The sequence below is a fragment of the Heloderma suspectum genome, chromosome 5 (assembly GCF_057233095.1).
Source record: "Heloderma suspectum isolate Gila_16-S chromosome 5, 16-S_ref, whole genome shotgun sequence".
NCBI classification, from domain to species: domain Eukaryota; kingdom Metazoa; phylum Chordata; class Lepidosauria; order Squamata; family Helodermatidae; genus Heloderma; species Heloderma suspectum.
The window spans coordinates 160528359-160555229 of record NC_139462.1 but is presented as its reverse complement, the minus strand read 5'-3'; the positions used below and the strand labels follow the sequence as shown (position 1 = coordinate 160555229).

General features: G+C 44.5%; 1 protein-coding gene across 1 annotated transcript in view; it reads right to left on the bottom strand.

Moving 5' to 3' along the window:
- The window catches only part of MYRIP (myosin VIIA and Rab interacting protein), a 278185-nt gene that overhangs the window by 35038 nt on the left and 216276 nt on the right, over window positions 1–26871 (bottom strand). The window contains exon 9 of the mRNA XM_084858044.1: window positions 14691–14868. Within this exon, the coding sequence (XP_084714170.1) occupies window positions 14691–14868 (178 nt within the window). The remainder of the gene's footprint in view (window positions 1–14690; window positions 14869–26871) is intronic.

The window sequence follows — 26871 nt, the reverse complement described above, 5'->3', positions numbered from 1 at the left end:
TCCATCAGCCTGTGTTTTTCAGGCTGCATGGACTCCATCCTCCAGCAGCACCCTCAAACTACTTTTACACTGCACTATATCTGCGATTGTAGGCTGTTTACATGATTCCAGCTTTGCTATAGTGGAATATGTTCCTGAGTAATTCTCTCACCACCACCACATGCATTTATGTCTCCTCCTGCCCACCACAGAGACATGAACGCGGAGAAAGGAAGATCCCGTAGTCAATCCAGTACTCAAAGGATGTGCGGATGGGCAAGATTCAGTGCGGAGGTTGCAGTTCAACGATATCTGGAGGAGCTGGAACAGGAGGAAGCCCAAGGGGTGACCAGCGACAATAGCCCCAGCACCAGTCCACCCTGCAACTGCAAGCAGCACACACCACCAAATACTGCCACAGAATGTGGCACAGGCACAGCCAGCCACATCTCCAGAGGAACAGGAAGAAAGTTCATGGATGGTGAGCAGAAGGGAGTGTCTCCAAAGCAGATGAAAATGTTCCCAAGGAGCTTCTACAGCGGCGGAATGAAAGTCACGAAGCCTACATCATTCCAAAGGAAGAATCTGGTAAGACTCAGTCAATCCTCCCCCATGGTTTTCGGACTTTTAGCAGTGAGGACAGTTTTAGACAACTCTTGTGGAGCTTTGAAGTCTGTACATTTGTTTTGCACTTTGTGGAGTATGTTGTTTTCTCAGTGCTTACATCTGCACCTTGTGTAATGTTGATCGCAATTCCAAGCTATGTTTCATAGATTTCTAGAAGTACACAGTTTTATTCTTTTTGCTATCATTCATGTGTAAAAGGTGCATTTCTCCTGAAATTCTGCTTCTATTTGGAATCTTTACAGAAACGCCCACAACCGTCCTCCCTGCATCAGAGAGCGAAAGTGGGATAGAAGATGAACCAGGTCCAGAGCTACCTGCTGATAATTACCTCGTGGGCAGCGGTTCACGTAATTTGGAAAAAAAAGCCCAGAAGACTTAATTTCAGCAGTGATCCAGACAGCGATGATGAGGAGGAGTCCTTTATACCAGCGTCCCTGCTGAGACTGAGTCTGACTCTGTGGTCCAGCCTGCCGGGTTCTCAATCCCAAACCTCAGGAACAAATACCCCCTGCTAAGCGTTCGTCATCACCATCAACAATGCCACCAACAACACCATCCACAAGCAGAGATGAGCGGAAACGTGCAGCTCCCGATGCCGCCTCATCTGAAACTGGTACTCCCATTCCCCAAAGAAAAGATGGTGGAAGGGTGAGTTCCTATGTGTGGCGCTTCTTCGAATATGCGAAAAATGACCGTTACGTCATGGTTTGTGATGTCTGTAGAAGTCGTGTGCGCCTAGGAAAGGAAGGGGGCTGTGGACGAGTGGGCACGTCTGCCATGAGGCGACACATGGAGGTGCATCATGCGCTTCTTGTGCCCAAAGATAGTAAAGGCAAGTCCCTCTCACAACAATCCAAAAAGAGCATTACCACCTTCTTTGCCTCATTTTGCAAAGACCAAATGCAAAGTGATCCAGGTGAGAAGGACACAGAAGGCAACTTAGCTAAGAGGCAGGTGTCAATGGAAAAACGCCTCACACTAACAGAGAAATTCCCATCTGACAGTGTCCAGGCAGCAAGGTTGAATCGAGCCCTGACAGAGTTCATTGCTCGATGCATACTGCCCTTCTCCACAGTGGAAAAGGATGCCTTCCAGGACATCGTGAAGGAATTGTGCCCTCGGTGGGATGTCCCCTCTCGTCACTACATTAGTGGCGTTGCCATTCCAGCCCTGGCTTCTGAAATCAGAAGGGTGCTCCAACAGGATTTGAAATGTGCAGTTGGAGGAAGTATTCATCTAACAAGTGACACATGGACAAGCAATCAAACAAAGTCTTATCTGTGTGTCACTGCGCAATGGGTATCCATCAATGAGATCTGCAGACTGACTCGGAGAACAGCGACATTGGCCCTCACAGTGTTCTCGGGGACAGACACAGCAGAAAGCATTACAGTGAAAATCAATGGTGTTGTTAAGTCCTGGTTCGCCCCTTAAATCTAGCAGTGGGCTGTTTAGCAACAGATAATGCCTCCAACTACCTGAAAGCAGTACGCATTGCAGGGCTAAACCACATTCAGTGCATTGTGCACTGTTTGAACCTTGTGGTGCGTTCAGGATTGAACAACGCATCTCCTAAAATAGGCAAGTTACTGAAGATGGCCCAATCCATTTGCACCCACTTCAGGCAGTCCTGCTCAGCAATGGAGGCAATAGGTGCCATCCAATGAAGCAAAGGAGATTGTTACCTTGTCGTGGTGCTGGAGCTTGAGCACCAAATGACGTCGTGAGCTAAACCGTGAAGGGACACTCAAGACGGGAAGGTCATGGCAGAGAGGTCAGACTAAATACGATCCCTGTGGAAGGAAATGGCAACCCACCCCAGTATTCTTGCCGTGAAAACTAAATGGATCAGTACAACCGGAGATATGTCGGTATACCATCGGAAGATGGAACTCCCAGGTCGGAAAATGGTCAAAATGCTACTGGGGAGGAACAGAGGATAAGTTCAACTAGCCCCAGATGTGATGATGCAGCTAGCTCAAAGCCGAAAGGACGGCTAGCAGCCGATGGTGCTGGTGGTGAACGACGAATCTGATGTTCTAAAGATCAACACACCATAGGAACCTGGAATATCAGATCTATGAGCCAGGGCAAATTGGATGTGGTTATTGGGGAGATGTCAAGATTAAATATAGACATTTTGGGTGTCAGTGAACTGAAATGGACTGGAATGGGCCACTTCACATCAAATGACCACCAGATCTACTACTGTGGACAAGAGGACCACAGAAGAAATGGAGTAGCCTTCATAATTAATAATAAAGTGGCTAAAGCAGTGCTTGGATACAATCCAAAAAATGACAAAATGATCTCAATTCGAATTCAGGGTAAGCCATTTAACATCACAGTGATCCAAATATACGCCCCAACCACAGATGCTGAAGAAGGAGAAGTAGATCAGTTCTATGAGGATCTGCAACACCTACTGGATAGTACGCCAAACAAAGATGTTATTTTCATTACAGAGACTGGAATGCTAAGGTGGTTAGGCAAACGACACCTGGAACTACAGGAAAGCATGGTCTGGGAGAACAAAATGAAGCAGGGCACAGACTGATAGAATTTTGCCAAGACAACTCACTGTGCATAACAAACACTCTCTTCTAACAACCTAAGAGACAACTTTATACATGGACTTCACCAGACGGTTGACACCAAAATCAGATTGACTACATCCTTTGTAGCCAAAGGTGGCGGACATCTATGCAGTTGGTAAAAACAAGAGCTGGAGCTGATTGTAGTTCAGATCACGAACTTCTTATTGCACTATTTAGAATCAGACTACAGAGAATAGGGAAGACCCACAGATCAGTTAGATATGAGCTCACTAATATTCCTAATGAATATGCGGTTGAGGTGAATAATAGATTTAAGGGACTAGATTTAGTAGATAGGGTCCCGGAAGAACTATGGACAGAAGTTTGCAACATTGTTCAGGAGGTGGCAACAAAAAACGTCCCAAAGAAAAAGAAAACCAAGAAGGCAAGATGGCTGTCTGCTGAGACACTGGAAGCAGCCCAAGAAAGAAGGAAAGCAAAAGGCAACAGTGATAGGTGGGGATATGCCCAGTTAAATGCAAAATTCCAGAGGGTGGCCAGAAGAGATAAGGAATTATTTTTAAACAAGCAATGCGCGGAAGTGGAAGAAGAGAATAGAATAGGAAGGCCAAGGGACCTCTTCCAGAAAATTAGAAACATCGGAGGTAAATTCCAGGCAAAAATGGGTATGATAAAAAACAAAGTTGGCAAGGACCTAATAGAAGCAGAAGAGATCAAGAAAAGGTGGCAAGAATATACGGAAGGTCTGAATAGGAAGGATAATAATATCGGGAATAGATTTGATGGTGTGGTCAGTGAGCTAGAGCCAGACATCCTGAAGAGTGAGGTTGAATGGGCCTTAAGAAGCATTGCTAATAACAAGGCAGCAGGAGATGATGGTATCCCAGCTGAACTGTTTAAAATCTTGCAAGATGATGCTGTCAAGGTGATGCATGCCATATGCCAGCAAATTTGGAAAACACAAGAATGGCCACCAGATTGGAAACAATCAACCTATATCCCCATACCAAAAAAGGGAAGCACCAAAGAATGTTCAAGCTATCGAACAGTGGCACTTATTTCACATGCCAGTAAGGTAATGCTCAAGATCTTGCAAGGTAGACTCCAGCAATTCATGGAACGAGAATTCCCAGATGTACAAGCTGGGTTTAGAAAAGGCAGAGGAACTAGAGACCAAATTGCCAATATCTGCTGGATAATGGAGAAAGCCAGGGAGTTTCAGAAAAACATCTATTTCTGTTTTATTGACTATTCTAAGGCCTTTGACTGTGTGGATCATAACAAATTGTGGCAAGTTCTTGGTGGTATGGGGATACCAAGTCCTCTTGTCTGCCTCCTGAGAAATCTGTATAACGACCAAGTAGCAACGGTAAGAACAGACCACGGAACAATGGACTGGTTGAAGATTGGGAAAGGAGTACGGCACTGTTGTGTACTCTCACCCTACCTATTCAACCTGTACGCAGAACACATCATGCGACGTGCTGGGCTTGATGAAGCCAAGGCTGGAGTTAAAATCACTGGAAGAAACATTAACAATCTCAGATATGCAGGTGATACCACTTTGATGGCTGAAAGCGAGGAGGAGCTGAGGAACCTCATGACGAAGGTGAAAGAAGAAAGTGCAAAAGCTGGGTCGCAGTTAAACCTCAAAAAAACCAAGATTACGGCAACCAGCTTGATTGATAACTGGCAAATAGGGGGAGAAAACATGGAGGCAGTGACAGACTTTGTCTTTCTAGGCGCAAAGATTACTGCAGACGCTGACTGAAGCCAGGAAATCAGAAGATGTTTACTTCTTGGGAGGAGAGCAATGACAAATCTTGATAAAATAGTTAAGAGCAGAGACGTTACACTGACAACAAAGGTCCGCATAGTTAAAGCAATGGTATTCCCCATAGTAACCTATGGCTGCGAGAGCTGGACCATAAGGAAGGCTGAGTGAAGGAAGATAGATGCTTTTGAACTGTGGTGCTGGAGGAAAATTCTGAGAGTGCCTTGGACTGCAAGAAGATCAAACCAGTCCATACTCCAGGAAATAAGGCCAGACTGTTCACTTGAGGGAATGATATTAAAGGCAAAACTGAAGTACTTTGGCCACATCATGAGAAGATAGGATACCCTGGAGAAGATGCTGATGCTAGGGAAAGTGGAAGGCAAAAGGAAGAGGGGCCGACCAAGGGCAAGATGGATGGATGATATTCTGGAGGTGACGGACCCGCCCTTGGGGGAGCTGGGGGTGGTGATGGCTGACAGGAAGCTCTGGTGTGGGCTGGTCCAAGAAGTCACGAAGAGTCGGAAGCGACTGACCAAATAAACAACAAAATGTAGCTGTGGTCTTCCACAACACAAATTCATCTTGGATGTATACACAAGCTGGAACAGCATATTGCATATGCTACAGAGACTCTGTGAGCAGAGAGCTGCTATAAATGACTACATTATCGAGAAACACCACCATTCCAAATTTTTTGTCACACCACAGCAGTGGGTCTTGATGCAAGATCTGGTTGACATATTAAAAGTATTTGATGAATGCACACTACTGAGTGCAGACTATGCTACACTAGGCCAAGTTCTACCTGTACTGAAGATTATAGAGGGGGCACTTAGAAAATGCTGTGCTGGGCTTTTTAAGTGCACCAGTGCTGTAGACAGTCAAGTAGGGATGTCAGAGAATTCTGCCACGGATCTTGGTGAGGCTGAATGCTAGTGCATTCGGCCCCCCGAACTCCGTGGCGGAACGGCCTGCCCCCCCGCCCCCCCCACAGATCCCCCCCGGGACGAGACTTACCTGGGGCGGATCTTCCGGGTGGCGACGGCTCCAGTGGCGGCGGCGGCTGGTCTTCCGACCGGCTGCCACTGCCGCCATTTGCAGTCTTGTAAAAAAAAAAACAAAAAACAAAACGATGTGATAGGCTACGTAAAGATTTGCGTAGCCTATCATGGCTGGGTTTAAAAAAAAAACAAAAAAACCCCCGACGTGATAGGCTACGTAAAGATTTACATAGCCTATCATGGCTGGGTTTAAAAAAAACACAAACCCTCGTACTCAAATGGCGGCGGCTACGGCCGCCGCCGTTTCCGTTCCTTATTTTTGGCCATCTTAGTCTACATAAATATTTACGTAGACTATGATGGTGAAAATAAAAGGGAATGCAAATAGCGTAGCGGGCGCTATTGGCGTCCCTTTTTGATTCACCATTTTAGCCTACGTAAATATTTACATAGGCTAAAATGGTGAATCAAAAAGGGACGCAAATAGCGCTACGCTATTTGTGTTCCCCTTTATTTTTGCCATCATAGTCTACATAAATATTTACGTAGATTAAGATGGCCAAAAATAAGGAACACAAATGCGGGTTTTTTTCTTCTTTTCCCCAGAGCCCTCTGTGGCTGGAAATCCGGCTGTGGATGGCGCTGGCCTGGCTGGGCCTGGCCGGCTGCTCCGCGGAGCACAGCTGGCCATAGAGGATTCCGGGGGGGAGGAACGGATCACCTCCCCCCCATCAAGGATTCCGGGGGGAGGGATGGAACGCCTCCCCCCCCCCACTATCAACATAATCTGCGGAAAGGTAAGTGACTTTCATACATCCCTACAGTCAAGTCCCCAATCCTGCAGTTAGGCTTGCTGAATTCCTTCTACAGGAAATTGGCACCAGCAAACACAACATTTGGATAAGGGGGGACATGAAATACATTGTTGCATCATTCCTTGAACCACAGTTCCGGGATAGCACAATGAGGGAGGTGCTGCAAAGCCAGAAACCTGACTTCCAAAGTCTAAAAACTTATTTAACAGAGAAAATCGTAGAGTGCTACAAGAGAGATGTTCTGGATGAGAAGGAGCTGGGGAAGAGTGAGGTTAGTAGGACTTCTACTTCCCCTACAGATAATATCTGCAGCAGCGATATCACCAGCAGGAAGGGCGATGACGCTACAGCAGCTGCACCACCACAACATACAGGGGCATCTTGTGGAAAGTTCGACTTGTACTCCTCATTGGCAGTGGAACTCGGTGTAACTGTGCAGGAGAACCATACAGAAAGAGCCAGGAAAGGATCTGCTTATGATGTGGCTATCCAGGAACTGGAAGCTTATGCCAGAGACAGTTTCTCAGTAACACACAGCAGACCAGAGAGTGATTCTCTCCTATACTGGGACACAAAACGTGGAGTTTGGCCAAATCTAGGGATGGCGGAGAATTCCGCCACGGATTTCAGTGAGGCCAAATGCACTGGCATTCGGACCCCTGAAACCCGTGGCGGAATGGCCTCCCACCCCCTGCCCCCCCATGGATTCCCCCCCGGGATGAAGCTTACCTGGGGAAGATGTTCCAGCGGCGGCTCCAGCGGTGGCTGGTCTTTCGACCAGCTGCCGCGGCCGCCATTTGCGTCTGCTGTTTGCCGTGATAGGCTACGTAAGTATTTACGTAGCCTATCACGGCAAGCAAAACCCCCAAAAAACAGCGTACGCAAATGGTGGCGGCTCCGGTGGCCGCCATTTGCGTTCCCTTTTTTTCGCTGTTTTAGCCTACATAAATATTTACGTAAGCTATTACGGCGGGAAAAAAAGGGGAACACAAATAGCGTAGTGGGCGCTGTTTGTGTTCCTTTTTTTTGCCGTAATAGCCTATGTAAATATTTACGTAGGATAAAACGGTGAAAAATAGGGAACGCAAATGGCGGCCGCCATAGCCGCTGCCATTTGCGTACGCTGTTTTTTGTGTTTGTTTGTTTTGCTTGCCGTGATAGGCTACGTAAATACTTACGTAGCCTATCACGGCAGCCTGGCTGGATGCAAATGGCGGCCATTACGGCGGCCGCCATTTGCGTCCACAGCAGCCCATCCGCGGCCAGAACTCCGGCTGTGGACAGCCCTGGCCGGCTGCTCTGTGGAGCCGCCGTGGAGTGGAGCCGGCCGGGCAGGATTCCGGGGGGGAGGGCCGGATCGCCTCCCCCCCCCCATCGAGGATTCCAGGGGGAAGGATGGAGCGCCTCCCCCCCCACTGCGAATCACATCCATGAAAAGGTAAGTGACTTTCGTACATCCCTAGCCAAATCTGACCAAAGTTGCCATTTGGCATCTATCTTGCCCTCCCTCGAGTGTGTCCTCTGAAAGGCTTTTCCCTACCACTGGTAACATTGTCACCAACCGCCGAAGTGGACTTACACCAGCACATGTCTCTATCCTTGCCTTTATATATTCCAACAGGAAATGGATTCCTAAGCAGCACCTCTCCCCCCGTGCCCACCACCAATAGCTGAAACTGTCAGCATAATAGAGCAGTCGTCAAGTGACGAGGAGGACCCTTTGATGATATGAACACTAATGTGACCCAAAGTTCTGAGGTGCAGTGATGCAGAATCATGTGTATGCTTGTTGTGATTGTGTGTGTGGCCCCAAGTTCATGCACATTTTCATTTGGTAGAGAAAACACCGTTTCCAAATGTGCATGTAGAAGAGGCAACTCACAGAGTGGTGGTTGTACTACCAGCAGTGCACATATTCCATACTGCAGCCATCTTGTTCTTGTTTTGTCCAAATAAGCAGTCTCTGTCTGGCCTGGGCAGAGCCCAAATCAGTGGCAATATGTGGCGGTGCTTTGCATAACTCAAACCGACATGCAGAGTCCAGTTGCGCTGCCCGACTGTGTCTGGCGGCCTATACAGCATACATCCCTACTACACACACACACAATTTTCTATGCATCCCAGTGTACTTCACTATTGACTTTATATGTGTATCTTTAGCCCTCTGAATGTTAGTATGATTCTGATACCCCAAATGTATGTATAGTTCTAATTCCCCTGATGTGTGATTTTAATTCATTTGAAATTCTTCTTTAATAAATCAAAGACTTGCTTTCAAAGACCTTGTTGTGGTCTCTGACTCCCTCAGCTTTTGGAGGTATCGGGTTTTCCTAAGCACCCGGGGTTCTATGTAAAAAGATCCCTCCGGTATGTGTTTAGTTTACATGTATGTGATATGCACCTCCATGTAAATTAAAGCATACTTGGTAACATCAGGGATGCTGAGCATCTCCCTATGAGGGAAGCTTACAGCAGCTGGGATTGTTTAGCTTGGAAAGCATTCTTGTTGTTGCAGTTTGTGGAACAGTAAGCAAACACAGAGATCATTGTGTAAAATGATCTAGATTAAAAAAATTATATCTCTTGACTTGAACCAAGAAATTGTTTACATTTTTTTCAGGGCAGGGCAGAAAGAACTTTAAACAGAACAGAAGTTACAAAACAAAACACAAAAACAATTGCAATGTCGCCAGCTGCAGGCCTCAGTTCAGATGTAACGCCTGCTTGATGGCCTCCACCCTTCTTTGAAGGTCATTACCTGTGTGTAGAAAGAGAAGAATAATAAACCACAATGGTAATATGCATCTTGCAGGCAGAGTTGTTAGCTCAGGTGCCATTCTGTAGTACTTACAAGTCCTGTTAAGCCTCCGGACATCCCCCAGCAGACGCCTGAGGAGTACCAGAGGAGAGGCTTCATCTGTGGAAGAAGAAGGGTGGCCTTCCTCCACAGATGCTCTTCCTCCTGCTGTCAGCTGCGCTTCAGGCTCCTCTTCCTCCTCCTCCTCCTCCTCTCTCTCTCGGCAGCCCTCAATTTCTCCTGTGCCAGCAATGCATGATGTGCAGCTGTGGAATGTCACAGTAACAGAATGATTTCAGTTATATATGCGGTGAGTGAACAAAGCCACAGTCATTCATTGATCCGTCTATCACCATTTCCAAGTCCTACCATAAGAATCACAGATTCTGTCCTCCCACCACAAGGTTGATTGAGATGATAATTAGGGAGGCAGATTAGACAGTATTGACAGTTTTGGCTGCATGATGGGGACTGTTGGACTCCTGTAAACATGCACAGGATTGCACTTTTAGTCACCCCACAGAACTGATACTGCATTTCTACATTTGCAATGTCGTGGTATTTATTTATTCTATCCCACCTTTTTTCCTAGCACAAGGAACCCAAGGTGGCTCACATGATCTTCTTCCTCTCCATTTAACCCTCACAACAACAATAGTGTGAGGGAGGCCGGGACTTTCTGACTGGGCCAAAGCCACCCAGCGAGCTTCCATGACTGAGTGGACTATACCCAGATCTCCAAGCTCCCAGTTCAACACTTGCTCATCAGTTGACTTGAGTGCCAATGTCCTGGTAGAAAGCTGGGGTGCAAAAATTCAGCAATCACTACATAAATAAGGATGACGTGCACACACTGAGGGGCTGGTCCTGCTGCTGCTGGTGCCAATCTCTCTCTGTGTACTGCACAGAGACCGGCGGCAGCAGCAGCAGCAGCAGCATTTCACCGGAAATGGACAGTGTGTCAGTGAGTAATATGATTTGTAGCCAGGGCCGCATAATCCTACGCATGTGGTTGTACCGGAAAAAGGAATGCTCTTCCCAGCATACCTTCTTTAACCAGCCAAAGTGGCCGGAAGATGATGGGAGTAGGACCTTTTTCTGTCCAAACAAGCATAGGATTGCAGGCTAAATGTCAGGATTTGTTTGTTTCCACATGAGACCACAAAGAGATAGCTTCATTTTCAGGCGAGCTTTTGCATTAGCTTGTGCAGGAAGGGTGGTTGCAAAAAGGGCTGGGACTGGAGGGACATGGGATGGGAATAATAATAATAAGACTGGTAGTGTCCAAGAGGAGTGGCAGACCGTACACACCATTGTTTTCATATTCGGTCAAGCTTGATGATGGGATAAATATAACTTACCAGGCATATGCCTCAGTGAAAATGCAGGCTTGCCCGCTTGGATCCACACTGCCTGGACCCTCCAGTAGTATGTTGGGGGGGATTGACAACGGTGCACTCCTCTCTGCTGCATCCATCCCTTCCTTAATGAAGGAGCACTTCAGGGCCTTCCATTTCGAGCACAATTGCCCGGTGGTGCGCACATGTCCCACCTGCTCCATGCGCCTCCTGATGTGCTCCCAATAGGCCTCATTGTGACAGGAGCAGCTCCCAAACAGCACTGCCACCGCCTCACTATTTTTAATATTTATTATAAGGGCCTTGGTTTCCTCGCGGCCCCACCTCCTCCCAAGCACTGCTCTTTCTGCAGCCATTTTTATGAGCAGCAGAACAGAGTCCAAACCAAACAAATCAAAACAGCACACAACCACTGCACAACTACACACACAATAACTAGACCACCACCACACACACGCACACCATGTTCAGGAAGTTAGCAGGAAGTTTACAACAGATTTTGCAGAAGTGGAGCTGCAGCCCCATTTTTTTTATTTCGGAGATGCTGGGTTTTCTGAGGTTAACAAGACCAGTAAACACAAGGAACAGAAACAAGAAATACTCAGAAATTAATAAAATCACAGTCCCTGTCCGAGAAAACAAGACAGCGGCAGAGCGCACAGAGGGCGGGAAAAATTCCCGCCACGGGAAAAAATACATAAACAATCACGACAATGGCAAGTGCGGTGGAAGTTACATGGGGGGGGGGCAATTCCTGCCAATGGGAAAAACGTAAATATTTACGGAAAAAACTATTATTATGGAAGTTACATGGGGAATTGCCGCCACGAGAAAAATACGTAAGCATTTACGAAAAATAATGTTTTTCCCGGAAGTTGCGGAGAATAGCGGAGACGGACGGCTCCTGGGCGCAAAGGATTTTTCGGCAATCGGTAAGGATTTATCTACGTAATTTCTGGAGTGGAACCCCCCCCCCCCCCGGAGAATTCCAGGGGCTTGCGGACAGTGGAATGGGGCAGAGGATGCAAACTGCGGAAGTCAAGAGGGACGGTAGGGGCACAGTTTGTACATCCCTAGGTTCAACCTGATTACTTTGAGTTTGTGCTGTTTCAGTCATAAAAGGTTTATAGAGCAATGGATACATCAGGATTTGCATTTGCATCACGTTTCATATATATGTATGATTACTGATTTCTTTATGTTTTAAGTTATGTTAGCGGTGATACCAAGCACGTACTTGATTGTGTAGATGTGTACATGTGTTGGAATCCGTGGCCCATCATTGCTTCCCAGCATGTGTATGCTTAGTAATACACACGTGTGTATGATTGGCTTCTTGCCAGATGTGTGTACTTTCCTTGCAGGGCCGCTACAGCTGACAGCGCTAACCATCTGTCATAGCCTGAGAGTCTGGCAATGCATGAGGGTCCAATCCAGCAATGGGAGTACCACCCTTTTGCAAGCTGGTCCAGAAGTAATTCTTACGCAGAAGCTTACTTCCAGGCATGGATCACCTTTGCTGGATCAAGTGAGTTTCCTGTTGTTGTAGTAGAATAAACAGTATATGGAATGTATGTACACTTTCTAGCACATAGTACAAGAAAATAATATCTGTCAGAGTGTCCACTGGTGGAACCAACAATTAGTGCTGCAATTTCATACAGTCTTAAACAGAGGAATCTAACTGATTTCAAAATAGACAGAGAACTGGATCCAAACTGAGTCTTGCTTAGAGTAGATTCCTTGAAATCAATGGGACCTACGTTAGAGCAGGTCTACTCTAAGCATGACTAAATCTGGATCCAACTCAGAATGTTAGAAGACCTTGAAAATATTAGTTAAAGCTAGGGATGTCAGAGAATTCCGCCACGAATCCCCCGAAATCTGTGGCGGAACGGCCTGCCACCCCCCCGCCCCTCTGCGGATCCCCCCCGGGATGGGACTTACCTGGGGCAGATGTTCCGGGCGGCGGCGGCTCCGGCAGCGGCTTCGGCTCCGGCAGCTGCGGCGGCTGGTCTTCCAACTGGCTGCCGCCACCATTTGCAGTCTGGGGTTTTTTTGTTTTTTTTTACGAAGACGTGATAGACTATGTAAAGATTTACGTAGCCTATCATGGCTGGGTTAAAAAAAAAATGCGTACGCAAATGGCGGCGGCTACGGCCACCGCCATTTGCATTCCTTATTTTTGGCCGTCTTAGTCTACGTAAATCTTTACGTAGGCTAAAACAGCGAATCAAAAACGGACACAAATAGCGCCTGCTACGCTATTTGCGTTCCCCTTTATTTTTGCCGTAATAGTCTACGTAAATATTTACGTAGACTAAGATGGCCAAAAATAAGGACTGCAAATGGCGGTGGCCGTAGCCGCTGCCATTTGCATACGCTTTTTTTTTTTTTTTTACTCAGAGCCCTCCGTGGCCAGAAATCCAGCTGCAGATGGCTCTGGCCTGGGCCTGGCCAGCTGCTACGTGGAGCCGCCGCGGAGCACAGCTGGCCATCGAGGATTCGGGGGGGAGGAACGGAATGTCTCCCCCCTCACACCATGAACATAATCCGTGGAAAGGTAAGTGACTTTCGTACATCCCTAGTTAAAGCTAGAAGCTTTACCTGTCAAAGTTTTGTACATGGCCTTTTGTACCCATTCAGCCACATCTAACTGTTTTATATTTGGTTAGGTGAAAACATGGCTCCCCAGCCATTTAATGATCAGACGTTCCTTAACTTAAGATAAGGACTTTCACTTGCACTGTTATCTGTTCACCATAGGATATAATTATGTACTAAATATGTACCATGATAGCTACAATTAAGGCTTGGAGAGCCTTTCCTAGGAGCATAAATACTACTACAAAGAAAAGAAAAATATCATAAAATGGGTATAAGCAAATCTGTCAGGTTCTTAGCTTTTTGCTATGTGTGTGTTTAAATAACCATCTATTTATGCTCACAAGTGGCTGCTTAATTCAAGGATACTGAAAACTGCTTTGGGAGGTAGTTCCTTTGTGCTGAACAAGTAAAACACCTTTCCAAGCCTGAATCTTTTGAAGTGATCAGTGCTTGACTGGTTAAGTTTACATAAGCATTATCTGCTAGTGCTTATTCTAGCCATCTCACACAAAATATGAGCACAAATGATCTTCCTGTTTTTTGGAAGAGCTGCCTAATGCACAGATGGAACAGAAGCAGTAGATTTAACAACAACAACAACAACAACAGATATAGTTGCCCCAGTCCAGCCAGAGACAAACTCTCATGTGCATAACCCTAGCTGGACATGGACCTATGTATGCAAATGAAAGCTGTGATTTGTTCCCTGATCCAGCTGCAGAGGACCTAATGGGAATTGTTAAGCAGTTTCGCTTTAGCTCATGCCATGTAAGACACAGTTTTGGTAACAATTTAACAGAATTGTATATCTGGGGGTTGGGGGAGAAGTCTGATCTGTATACATGCAAAGAAGAAAATCTCTGGTTCTAATTCTGGATGATGACAGATCAGACACTTCCAGTAACATAGGGAATTGGCTCAGTAGAAGTTCTTAATGTCCAAAACTTATTTGAGTCAGAACCTTTTGCAAAATGGCTGCCCATCTTTCCCCAAACATGGGTGATTATTTTGAGAGGACAATTCATAAGCAATAACTATTCTATTTGTCAGTCGGTCACTCTTAATTTATTGTACCTTTTTCATTCTTCTTGATTTCACCCTAAGTCCTAGGAAAAAGTAGCTATTTTCATATAGAACAAAGAAATATCATGCAAGTATTATAGTCCTTTACTTGTTTCATTTAACTGGTCCACACTCTTCCAGCTGGGCATTGCGGATAGTCTGTGCTCTTTCTGTTTCCTGATAGGGCCTTTTGGTTGCCTCCAGAGAGACTCAGGCACAGATGACGTGAGGTCCAGGTCTCTGCCTGATGCATCTTCGTTAGTGAGTGAGAATGCAGATTGAGACCTCTGTTAAAGAAAAATATGGAGAACAATATATTTAGCAAAAATCAGCTACGGAAATGTTAAATGTTAATTACCTGACTTAAGTGCAGCTCATTGAAGAGATATGGAAAACTATTTCACTAGTTTCAAAACGTAAAATCTGTTCATTGCTGATTTATTTGAGAAAGGCAGGAATTTTTATGTCCTAGTAGGCAGCAAATGGAAGGTTGTTACCAAGGTCAGGTCATTATGTAGGGCAGTCTTCCCTGGTGACCGCCATATGCTTTGGACTTCAACTCTCATCAGCTCCAACCAGTATGACCAATGGTCAGGGATGTTGGAAGCTGTAGTCCAAAACATCTGGATAGCACCAGGTTGGGGAAGGTTGATATTCATAAGGTTGACAGTAATTAACAGCAAAAAATTCTATTAGTTAACAAGGACCAAACCCATCCCAGGGATGTCGCCCTTTCTGCTTGCCCAGCCTGATAAAAGATTCCCCCCATGGCCTTGCTGTTGCTCTGTGTTCCAGCATTTCCTAAAACCAGATGAACTAACTGTTCATTCTGATCATCAGCATGCAGTGTCTCTTCACATCCTCCCCCTCATTCCCAGAAGGCTAATCAAGAATTTTCCCACACTGCAGGAGATTAATTACTCAAGTTACCCAGTGTTTCTTGGCTTGACTATATTAATTCATCAACTAATTATTAACATGATGCAAGGAGTAGTGAGGTTCCATATTGGTGGTAGCGGAGTAAAACCCAGAATTATAATGCTAAAACTGTATTTCCCAAAGTATATTGTGTCCTCCTCTTCAAAATAGTCTAAACACAAAGCTATAGTTTTCTATATGACATACTAAAATGTTCAACCTTGACATTTATTTTCATTCACCCAGACAGTAGAAACCAGTCTACAATGGTAATATGAATATACATGCACTGTATATTTGTACTATAAAATCTGCATAAGATCAAAAGGGTTGGGCTATCCTTTCCCCTTCAATTTATATTGACAATCCTCACCTTTTCTTTGTCTACCCTTCAAACTCAACCTGCAAGCTTTCCAGAACCAACAGTGGTTAACTATGCTAATGCAATTTCTAAATGCAATTTCCCTTCCCTGGAACTTATTATTATTTACTCCTTCAGCATCCTCCCATTGCAACATCATTTCATTTTAAAGGGAAATTATTCCCTATACAAAAAGGGAGAGCCTTGTGTGAGTGTAAGCTGATGTCATTGGGTCAGTTCGCACGATTAAACAAGCCACCACGGTTTAACTAAGCCATGGTGGCTTGTTTTAATCCCTGGCGTGTGCTAGGTGCCATTTCCATAACTATCCACCCAGCCATGGCTTGTCATGTCATTTGAACCCAGGTGCCATGGCTTATTTGAGGTAGAAGCAACTCTGAAATAACCCATGGCCTGTGGTTGGGTTAGTTTAGGGTTGTCTCCCCCTCAAACAACCCATGCTGCCTGGGTTTGGATGACATGACAAGCCATGCCAGGGTGGGTAATTAGAGCAATGGTGTCCGATACATTCCTGCATGCGCTGGTGGTTAAAACAAGTCAACGTGACTTATTTAAGCGATCGTGGCTTGTTTTGATCATGTGAATTGGGTCACCATCTTCTTGATTCACACACTAAGAATCATACATTCACTTTCCTGATGCTTTCTATAAAGCTGACATACAACCTTGCTTTTGCAAAGAATGGTTTCCCGGTAATCTGTACATTTCTTCCAAGAATAATATATTTGCCTACATTTATAATCTATGCTGTCAGAGTATTTGTTAGAATGCTATTTTGTGTTTCGTTTTATTATGTTTGAAATTGTGTTATGCTTTTCTCAATACCTTACTTACAGGAGAAACCTACACATGTCTACTCAGAAGTACGTCCCATTGATTTCCCTGGGGCTTACTCCTAGGTAAGTGGGTATAGGATTGCAACCTTAGTTTTTTATTTGCTTCTGGATGTTTTAAATCTCTAGCCAATTCACAACGTTCTTACCCAGTTGTTTAAACCAACTATTCCCAAGAGATAGGCACTAACATAGGAAGCAACCAGAGTTAAAAATGGAATTGACAAAGGTCAGCTACATCCTTGCCATGGACTGCTAGGAACCTCTACCCAAATGAATGAAAAGAAAGGGGTAAGTTGCAGCCTATGTTAACACAACACTAACTCCCTATTATTAACTAATAGTAAACTTTTAGAAAAGGATTTCCAAAAACTCTGCAGCATTCATCAGCATATGCCTTTTATTTGCACAATCACAGCTATGTTTTAACAGTACTGGCAGCCATTAAATACTTAAGACCAGAAAGTGTTTCTGAGAACTCTGCATTTGATAAAGTGGGCTCAGGCTCATGAGAGCTTTGCTACAAATAATTTGTTAGGGCAGTATCCAATAGGGGCCTTGAGCGCATGGCCATCTCCGCCAGTCATGGTCCGCACACAACCCCTACCACTTATGGCCATGATGTAGCACTTCTGGGGGCAAGCCCTGAAGTGAGCAGAAATGCTTGTTTCTCGAAGGGGCACAACATGCCTGTTCCAGGAACAAGTGTTTCCACCCATTTGGTTTTTAAACATTTTGTTATGGTTATGTTTTATTGTATTTAAATGTACTGTTTTATTGTTTTAATCAATTTTAATTGTGTCTGTAAGCCACCTTGAGTGCCATTTTTGGTAGAAAGGTGGGGTACAAATAAACAAACAAACAAACAAATAAATAAATATCAGACTCAGTAAGAGGCACCACTAATAATCAACGTAATTATTTAGTATTTCTAAAAGTGCTATTGAGGTGCTATGTGCTATAAAGAGAAAAAAATAAAGCGTTTCCTGTCCAGAGTTTCACAGTCTAAATAATAATCACCATTCAGAAGAAAGAAAGAAAGAAAGAAAGAAAGAAAGAAAGAAAGAAAGAAAGAGGTGAGATCATGCCCAATTAAGGGCTGATTTGCATGTTTGGAAGAATCACATGGTGCAACCCTCTCAGGATACGACTTCAGAGTATAGGTGGAGGATCACATGACTGAAAGCCATCCCATTATTTTAAAAAGCCCCTTTACATATAAAAATCCTTAATATGTCAGGGAGAAGACTGGCCAAAATCCTCCACCCAGACATACTTGTTTTTCTGAACATGTAGACTGGGCAATTAGTCCCCTATGCTTCCTCCTCCTGCTTGGGCACAGAATGCCAGCAGGTTCTGCAGGCCTTTTTCTAGTCTCTCCCTCTCTCACTACTGTTTTGTTAAAAGTCATACAAAACTAAAAGGAAAGCAATTATATCTGCCATACCCAAAATGAGTATGTTAGCATTTGAGTCCAAGGAGATTCAGAAGCAACTTAAATTATTTTCCTGCCAAACCAACCCATGCAACTCTGTCTCTCTCTCTCTCTCCACAATACCAGTTATGCCATGTTCCTAGAGCCTTTTAAATGAGATGGTGCTGATTGCATCCTCAAAAAGCCCTTGTGAGGCTATTTCTTGCTGCTGATGTCAGTTTTTGCTCGAGGTTATAAGGCTAGGTAATCATATTGTGTTTTATTCTGATAACCCAGAGGGTAATTGAAATTGTTAAAAGTCAGAAACACTGGTGCAAGCACTACTAACCCAGAAAGCTGCAGAGATAATGTAATCAATCATGTCTAACAGGGGAAGAAAAGAGAAAGAAACAAAGGCTGAATCTGCTAGAGAGGCATTTTAGCTTCGATGGCTTCGTTAGCATTCAGATCTTTTTTAAAAGGCATATATTTAGCTATGACAGTTGACTGCTGAAGGTGCTCCTTTGTAGGGATGTCAGAGAATTCCGCGATGGATCTCGGTGAGGCCAAATGCCAGTGCATTCGGCCCCCCAAAATCCGTTGTGGAACGAAGCCCCCACCCACAAAAGGCACGCGAAACGGAGCACTTACCTGCTCCCGTCTGCGCTGCTTTCCGAATGGCGGCCATCCTGTGGCCGCCATTTGCTTCCTCCTCTTCATAGCCGTGATAGGCGACGTAAATACTTACGTCGCCTATAACGGCTAATGCAGGGAAGCCATTTGCGTCCCTGCGGAGGCCGTGATAGGCTACGTAAGTATTTACGTCGCCTATCACAGCAGGGGGGAAAAAAACCCAGCGTAAGGAAATGGCGGCAGCTACTGCTATTTGCGTACACTGGGTTTTTTCCCCCTGCCGTGATAGGCTACGTAAATATTTACGTAGCCTATCACGGCTCAATATTGGGATGCAAATGGCGGTAGCTACAACAGCCGCCATTAGCGTCCCTGCAGGGCTGCCCAGCGGCCGGATGTCTGGCTGCGGGTGGCTGGAGCCGGCCGGCGGCTCTGCAGCTTGGCCGCGGAGCGGAGCCAGCCGGGCAGGATTCCGGGGGGAGGAATGGAGTGCCTCCCCCCCATTGAGGATTCCGGGGGGAGGCACGGAGCGCCTCCCCCCCACCGTGGATGCCCCTGTGCGGGGAGCCAGGTAAGGGATTTGTACATCCCTACTCCTTTGCTATCAATTTTGGAAGTTTGATCATTTCTAAGCCTTGTTGAGACAGTCGTTTAAAGAGAGGCAGTTAAGCCTTAACTGCTAATTACTTCCAGTTTGCTTAGAAGACCATGTGAAGCCCTCATTGTATGAGTGACTAGCTCCTCGTGGGCAAACTTTATCTGACTGATTTTATCCAGTGCTTGCAACTGTTGAAAACTATCAGAATGAATAGAAGCTTGAAGCACCTAGACCACCTCTTGATAATTTCACCACCTGTATTTTTGAGAGGAGTAGTATTTACCTATATTCCTTTGTCCATTTGTGAGTTTACATGCTTTCATAAATAGAAAGAGAAGTGAGGCATTTACTCCAGAATAACCCTTATGAAACCACTTAACATTGTTCACCAAAAAGTGGTTTTAGGTTGCAATCCTGTACACACTTACCTGGGAGTATGTCCCATTGAAAACAATGGGGTTTACTTCTGAGCCGACATGTCTAGGATTGCACTGTTAATGTTTTTATTGTTTTATTCATTATTTTAATGTATATTTGTACACTGCCCTGGCATCTGCAAGGATAAAGGGTGGTTCAAAAATATTTTACTAATTGGGAAAAAAAAGTGTAGGATGATTTGATATCCCTGTACCATTCATCATGATGGCCAAATTTGAATTTATTAATATCTGAATTTAGGCCTCATTTTTAGAAAACATTTATTAAGAAGAAGTCCCACTGAAATCAATTAACTTATTTGTGACTGACTAAGGGCGCAATCCTATGCCAAGATGGCCATAGGATAGGTCAGTTCCCAGGAACCTGCCTCGGAGCACGTGCTCTGAGGTAGGTTCTCAGAGAAACGACCCCCCCACCCCCTCCCATGCCGCCTTGTAGGCAGCGCAGATCAGCCCTGCACTCTGCGCTCATAAGAGCAGCGTTTAGCAGCGAAAACGGAGTATTCCCGGAGGCGGGACAGTCAGTAACGCTGGCATGACACATCCTATGTGTTGTCCTGCCTCCATTTCCTGCGCTCCGAGGTCCCGAAGCTAGCCAAGAAAGCAGGGTGGGGGCAGTGCGGGGGAGACCCGCTCCTCACCGCTCCTCCCACCCTGCACTGGATAGGTGGTCGCCCCCAGGCTCGGAGGCGACCATCAATCCAGAAAGGAATGCTCCCTCTGATGGTAATTCTATGCACACTTACTTGGGAGTAAGCACCAATGAACTGAATGGGACTTGCTTCCATGTAAACAATCACTGTTTTGCATTGTACGTGGCACTAGGATTGCAGTTTGTAGAACCATTTGTGCGAAGGCTGGAAACCAAGGAACTAAGTTATAGGAACTAAGTTGTTCCACTGTACTATCCATAAGGATAATCAGAAGCTGTAAATCAAATCCATTTAAGTGTGAAGACTCTAAAATGAACAGCATTGTACTTTATGTTAGTATGCATTTCCCTGCAAGAACAAAATGAAATTGTTCTCTAATTTGTCACATTCCAGTTAAATAGAAATAAGAATGCTGAAACCATGATGGTTATAACTAAACCCCAAATCCTATGCAGACTCTGGGAATAAGTTCCATTGTGGGACTTACTTCTGAGTAAACGTGCACAGTATTGGGATGTACAACTGTTAAGTTTGTAACAGAAAGATCTGAAGAAACAGACCCCTTGGGAATCAAAGCAGGCTACCACAAATGTAGGCCCGTAGCTAGAAACTTTGCGGTAAGGGACCTAAAGGTACATTTGGTGGCAGTGGTAATGGTGGGCTACTGTAAATCAACATGAACCAGTAAAAATCTAAGTCCAAGCAGTCTAATATATTTAACTAATTTTGATGACACAAAATTACATTTTTATAAAAAAAATTGCTAAGAGCTTGTCAGTCATCTCAGTGCTTTTCCAGTCATTGACCAGAGCTTGAAAAAGGTTTGTTTTTACTGAGCTATTAAGGCTGCAGTCCTATACTCACTTACCTAGGAGTAAGCCCCATTGAACTCAATAGGATGTACATCGGAGTAGGTATCTACAGGATTCCACCGTGAGTAACATTTTCCCTATCTCTCTTTCTCTCAGCCTGGAGATTGATAGTTTAATTAAAACTGAATATTCAGGAAAGGGGCAGAGGGTATAGCCAGGTCTCTATATAGCCTCTTCTGTGCTATGGCCTTGCATAATACCTGATTGCTTGCAGTAGTTATAAGACAATTGTAAAAATGCAGTTATCTGATAGCGACACTGGGTGAACTTCAAAGAAGCAGAGGTTAATGATAGTTGGAGGATAACACAGATATTTTTCTATTAGTTTTGACACATTGGATAGCTGAAGGCAATATGATCATGAGAGCAATGCCTCTAGGTGACCCAGTACAAAGCCAGGGCAACTGGAGCCATTTCTGCTCAATTATTTGCTGCATTTTGGAAATGCCAGTTAACATTATGTCTCCTACGCCGAGTCCCACAGCCTTTCATGTCAGATTGTAACTTGAGTCATCTAGACCCGAGTTGTAGGGCTTCAATGTGAATGCCCTTGAATAAGCCGACTCTGCATATTATAGAACATATAATTCATAGGCAGCTGTAAGTTTAAAATGTTATGGTAAGTTGACTGTTTTGTATATGCCAAGACGGAACTGAAAATCCAGAGCTAAAATTAGGCCTTGGATAGCTGGGGAAAAAAAAAAATTAAGCAATAGTTTTAAGACTCCAATGTACTTACCTCACATCAGAAAAGTATCTTAAATGAGGTCAAGTATAAAGATATTAAAGAAAATTGGTTTAGAAAACAAGTAACCTGGTGGGATGCACATGTAACCCCAACAGCTAACATTTTTCTTAATGCTGCCTCTCCGGTATTAGGACTATAATAGTCAGAAAGCAGTATAAATTGTAAATAAATAAATAAGATGTCCTTAGCAACAAGGTGGGAGATGTCATGGACCCAAATTAAAGATGGGTGAGTAGCTTGTGCTTGCCCCCAAAACACTTGTGCCCTGCGAGTGCTAAAATCAACTTCTTGGACCTGGGCTATGGATAGTAACTGGCTGAGAGTGTGAGGAAAATCAAGGTGGGGGCCTGCTCAGAGTGGGTGGTGTTCACCACTCTGTCGAGCATCATTTTCACCCCACCCTGAGCCAAAATGCCTGTGCAAAAAACTTGAAATTACTTAGCAGCAAATACCTGCTCTAAGGAAAGGATAACAAGAACAGTTTATAACAGGTTGACCTTTAACAAAAGGAGGTCGGTACTGAGTACAGTTACCACTAAAATGTCACCTAAAGCTGGGGTCCAAAACATGGAGCCCACGGGCACCAATGTGACTATGGACACCTCCACTGGTACTTTTCAAACTACCTGCCCCTCTTGATTTTAAAAATTCTTGGGCATGTTACTTTTCTTTTCTCCTCAGCAGTTTACCATCTGGGAAATGGGTGAATTGAGACTGGCCATGCCCACCACTGCACCCATTTTGTGAATGGGAAGCGCCCCATGATGACACACATTTTGTGAAAGTGCCCACAACATTGTCTCAAAATTGCAAATGTGTCCATGGGCCCAAAAAGGTTGAGGACCCCAAAGCAAGATCTGAAGGAATGGTGGAAGTTCTTCCAGACAAAACATCTGAGGAATTGCGACAAGCCAAAAGAATTTAGATAAACCCACAAAGATTTCTCATGCATGTTTCATATATCCATACTATCATAGAATACAGTCCAAACATGTCTGTAAGTAAGGTATATGTAGGTAAAAATTACAGAGATGCATGTTAATCCACAGCGGAAGTGACATCAGTTCTGACTATGCAGTGGCAGCTATAAGACCTGCATCTTGGATTTAAACAAATGCAAAAATGAAAGCTGAAGTTTTCCAAGATGCTCAATTTTACACCTAATATCAGTTCCTATGTTTTGTGGACATGGTCCTAGAAACTGCAGAATACTCACAGCTCAGGCATTTAAAAAGATTTTTTATATTGTTTTTGTGTGTATTTTAAAATATATATTGTGTTTCTTCCAAAGAGTTGATTGGAAATTTTAACAAAAGGAGCATTTAAAATTGAAATAAATAAATTGCGCACATAATGCAACAATAATCTAAAACCTAGCAAAAACAGATGAATTGACAGTTAGTATGACCAAACCACAGTATATTTAGAATTCCCTGCTAGATGCATTTTCCACCAGGAAAGAGAACTACTAAATCTGAAGCAGCAGCAGCGGCATAACTTTATTTGTAGCATTTTATTTAACAAATTTTAAAGGGAAGAAGTAGAAGAAGTCACTTATATTTGTAGCATACATTTACTAATTTTGCAATGCAAACAGGTTTCAAGACAACCAAAATTTTATCTACCCACAAATAACTGCAAAAAGATTCCTCCTCAGGTCATTTATTTCATTTGCTGCAGTGAAATGTTGCCTCAGCAGGTGGCAGCATAAGCAAGCACACAATTCCTCCTACTCATAGGGATGTACGAAAGTGACTTACATTTCGCGGATTATGTTGATGGTGGGGGGGGGACGCGTTCCATCCCTCCCCCCGGAATCCTGGCCAGGGGGGAGGCGCTCCGTTCCTCCCCCCGGAATCCTCGAACGGCCAGCTGTGCTCCGCGGCAGCTCTGCGGAGCAGCTGGCCAGGCCAGGCCCAGCCCGGCCAGGCCACAGCCATCCGCAGCCAGATTTCCAGCCGCGGAGGGCTCTGGGTAAAAACAAAAAATCGTGTACGCAAATAGTGGCTACAGCCGCCGCCATTTGCATTCCTTCTTTTTGGCCGTCTTAATATACATAAATATTTACGTAGACTATGACAGCGAAAATAAAGGGGAACGCAAATAGCGTAGCGGGCGCTATTTGCATCCCTTTTTGATTCACCGTTTTAGCCTACGTAAATCTTTACGTAGGCTAAAACGGCGAATCAAAAGGGGACGCAAATAGCGCCCGCTACGCTATTTGCGTTCCCCTTGATTTTTGCCGTCATAGTCTACGTAAATATTTACGTAAATTAAGACGGTAAAAAGAAGGAACGCAAATGGCGGCGGCCATAGCCGCCGCCATTTGCATACGCATTTTTTTTAAACCCACCCAACCATGATAGGCTACGTAAAGATTTACGTAGCCTATCACATCTTTTTTGTCTTTTTAAACCTAGCCATGATAGGCTACGTAAATCTTTACGTAGCCTATCACATCTTTTTTTTTTTTACACAAGCCTGGAAATGGCGGCGGCGGCGACAGCCAGTCGGAGTACCAGCCACCGCCGGAGCCGCTGCCGCCGCTGCCCAGAAGATCCACCCCAGGTGAGTCTTGTCCCGGGGGGGATCCGCAGGGGGGCGGGGGGGTGGCAGGCCATTCCACCACGGAGTTCGGGGGGCCGAATGCACTGGCATTTGGCCTCACTGAGATCCGTGGCGGAATTCTCTGACATCCCTACCTACTCATGCTACTTATAATCCAGGCCGAAAGTGTCACAATGAACTTGCCTGAGTTGAGGAAACAATCTGAGCATTGCTAGACCAAAATAAGGTGAAGTAAAAACATACAGTTTCAGCTCGTAAAGCTCACGCTTGTTCCAAAAGGGCACAAGGAGAAGGTATCCCCCATCTTCAGGGTCACAAGATAACTCGGTTGATACAAAAGTGTTGGGATCTTGTGAGAAATGTCTTGTAAGAATAGGGTTGCCACATGTTGACTTTCAACATTATTATTATGGGTGCACCTGCAGCTGAATGCAGTCACTTCTATATCTGGCTGATGCGAAGGGGGGCTTGCACATCTTCTCCCAATGGCCAGATATGCATGTTGTCAGCATGCATAACTGTGTGTGTCTCCTTTCACACAATCATGAAAGGCCCTGCTTGGGAGTTCAAGACCACAACAGCATCTCTCTCATCCCAGCACTGTGATTTCCCACAAACAAACAGCCTCATCCTCTCCTGTTCACGTTTGGCACCCATAGATGTCAGACTGGGAAGTACGTACCTGCAGTTCCAACAGGGGATGGACTCTGCGATTTGCCGACAGACGGGCAGGAAATAGTTTAGAGCAGGCAATGGAAATCTGAAGTCAGCACATGACAGGAGCCAGAAACAAGACTAGGTTAATCGGCGGGGCTTTAGTCAGTAAGCTGCTAACATGGAGTGTTGCTCCAAAAGTAGCCTTGACTGGAGCCTAGTGAGACCTGAAATAATCCAGCAAGGAGGTGTGTACTCTAGGACCCGCACGCCTGGAGAAGCTTTGTTCTCAATTAAAGGGGCCATACTCTGTTCCCTGTTATGCTCTGGTACAGCCATGTGGTCTCCTGTTTTCACTCGGATTGGTGTGGTTACAAAGACAGGATCCCTAGAGCAAAAATGCAGTTGCATAATGCAGTGCTGCTAGGTCTCAATGAGAACCAGTGTGGTGTAGTGGTTAGAGTGCTGGACTAGGACTCAGGAGACCTGGGTTTTATTCCCCACTCAGCCATGAAGCTCACTGGGTAACTTTGGGCCAATCACTGACTCTCAGCCTAACTTACCTCACAAAGTTGTTGTGAGGATAAAATGGAGGAGGAGGAGGATTACAGTGCCTTGGGCTCCTTGGAGGAAAGGTGGGATATAAATGCAACAAATAAATAAATAAACTTGTAAAGGGATGTTTGTGATATTCAGATCTGTATATCTAATCTTTGCTAATCGAGATTCTTAGTATCATTCAAATGTTTCAAATTTTTTTTCTGACAAGGAAAATATATAAAAATATTAGAAATTAAGATGTCTTTTAGAATAATGCGTTTGACTCAAGTGAGGTCGTACTTTGAGTGGATCCATTAAAATCAATGGAACTTAAGTCACATTGATTTCAATGGGTCTGGATCCAACTCAATGAGTCCACGTAAGAACAGAGATTATTAGGCACAATTTAATACTCAGACCTTGTTTTTCATTTTTTCTGCATGTAGAATATTTTGTAGCAGTGTTTTTAACTAGATCAGTTTAAAAATTCATAGCCCCAAGTATTGTATTACAATAGAAGGGTGGAGCATAAATTCACCGCAATAAAGAAATAATCTTGTGATATATTTTTATACCATTATGTTTGTCACATTTTATCTTATGCCACTTTCAATCTCACCGGTTCAAATCCTGATTTCATGGAAGTCATGCAGTGCTGAAACTAACCATGCTTTTAAAATGTGCATATAAAACTGAAATATTACTTTCCATTTACAAATATTCACATTTGAATTCACAGCACGCAAACACTGAAGTTTACTGAATTCGAGCTTTGCTTTGAATATTTGTTTCAGTTCCATAGTCAATGGCACTAAAATGGCCATTAATGTAAATGAACCTATTACTCAACAGAATTTCGTATGCTAAGTTAGTGTGCTGTGTCAGGGTTCTTAGAAGCATGGGAACCTATGTGTGAAGTCATAACTAATGAATATAGCTTGAGCATCAAATACTAATAAAGTTCTTGTAATGAACTCAACATGTACTTGTTTGCAGACCAAAAAATATTCATGAGAAATATCTAATGGACCATTACAAAT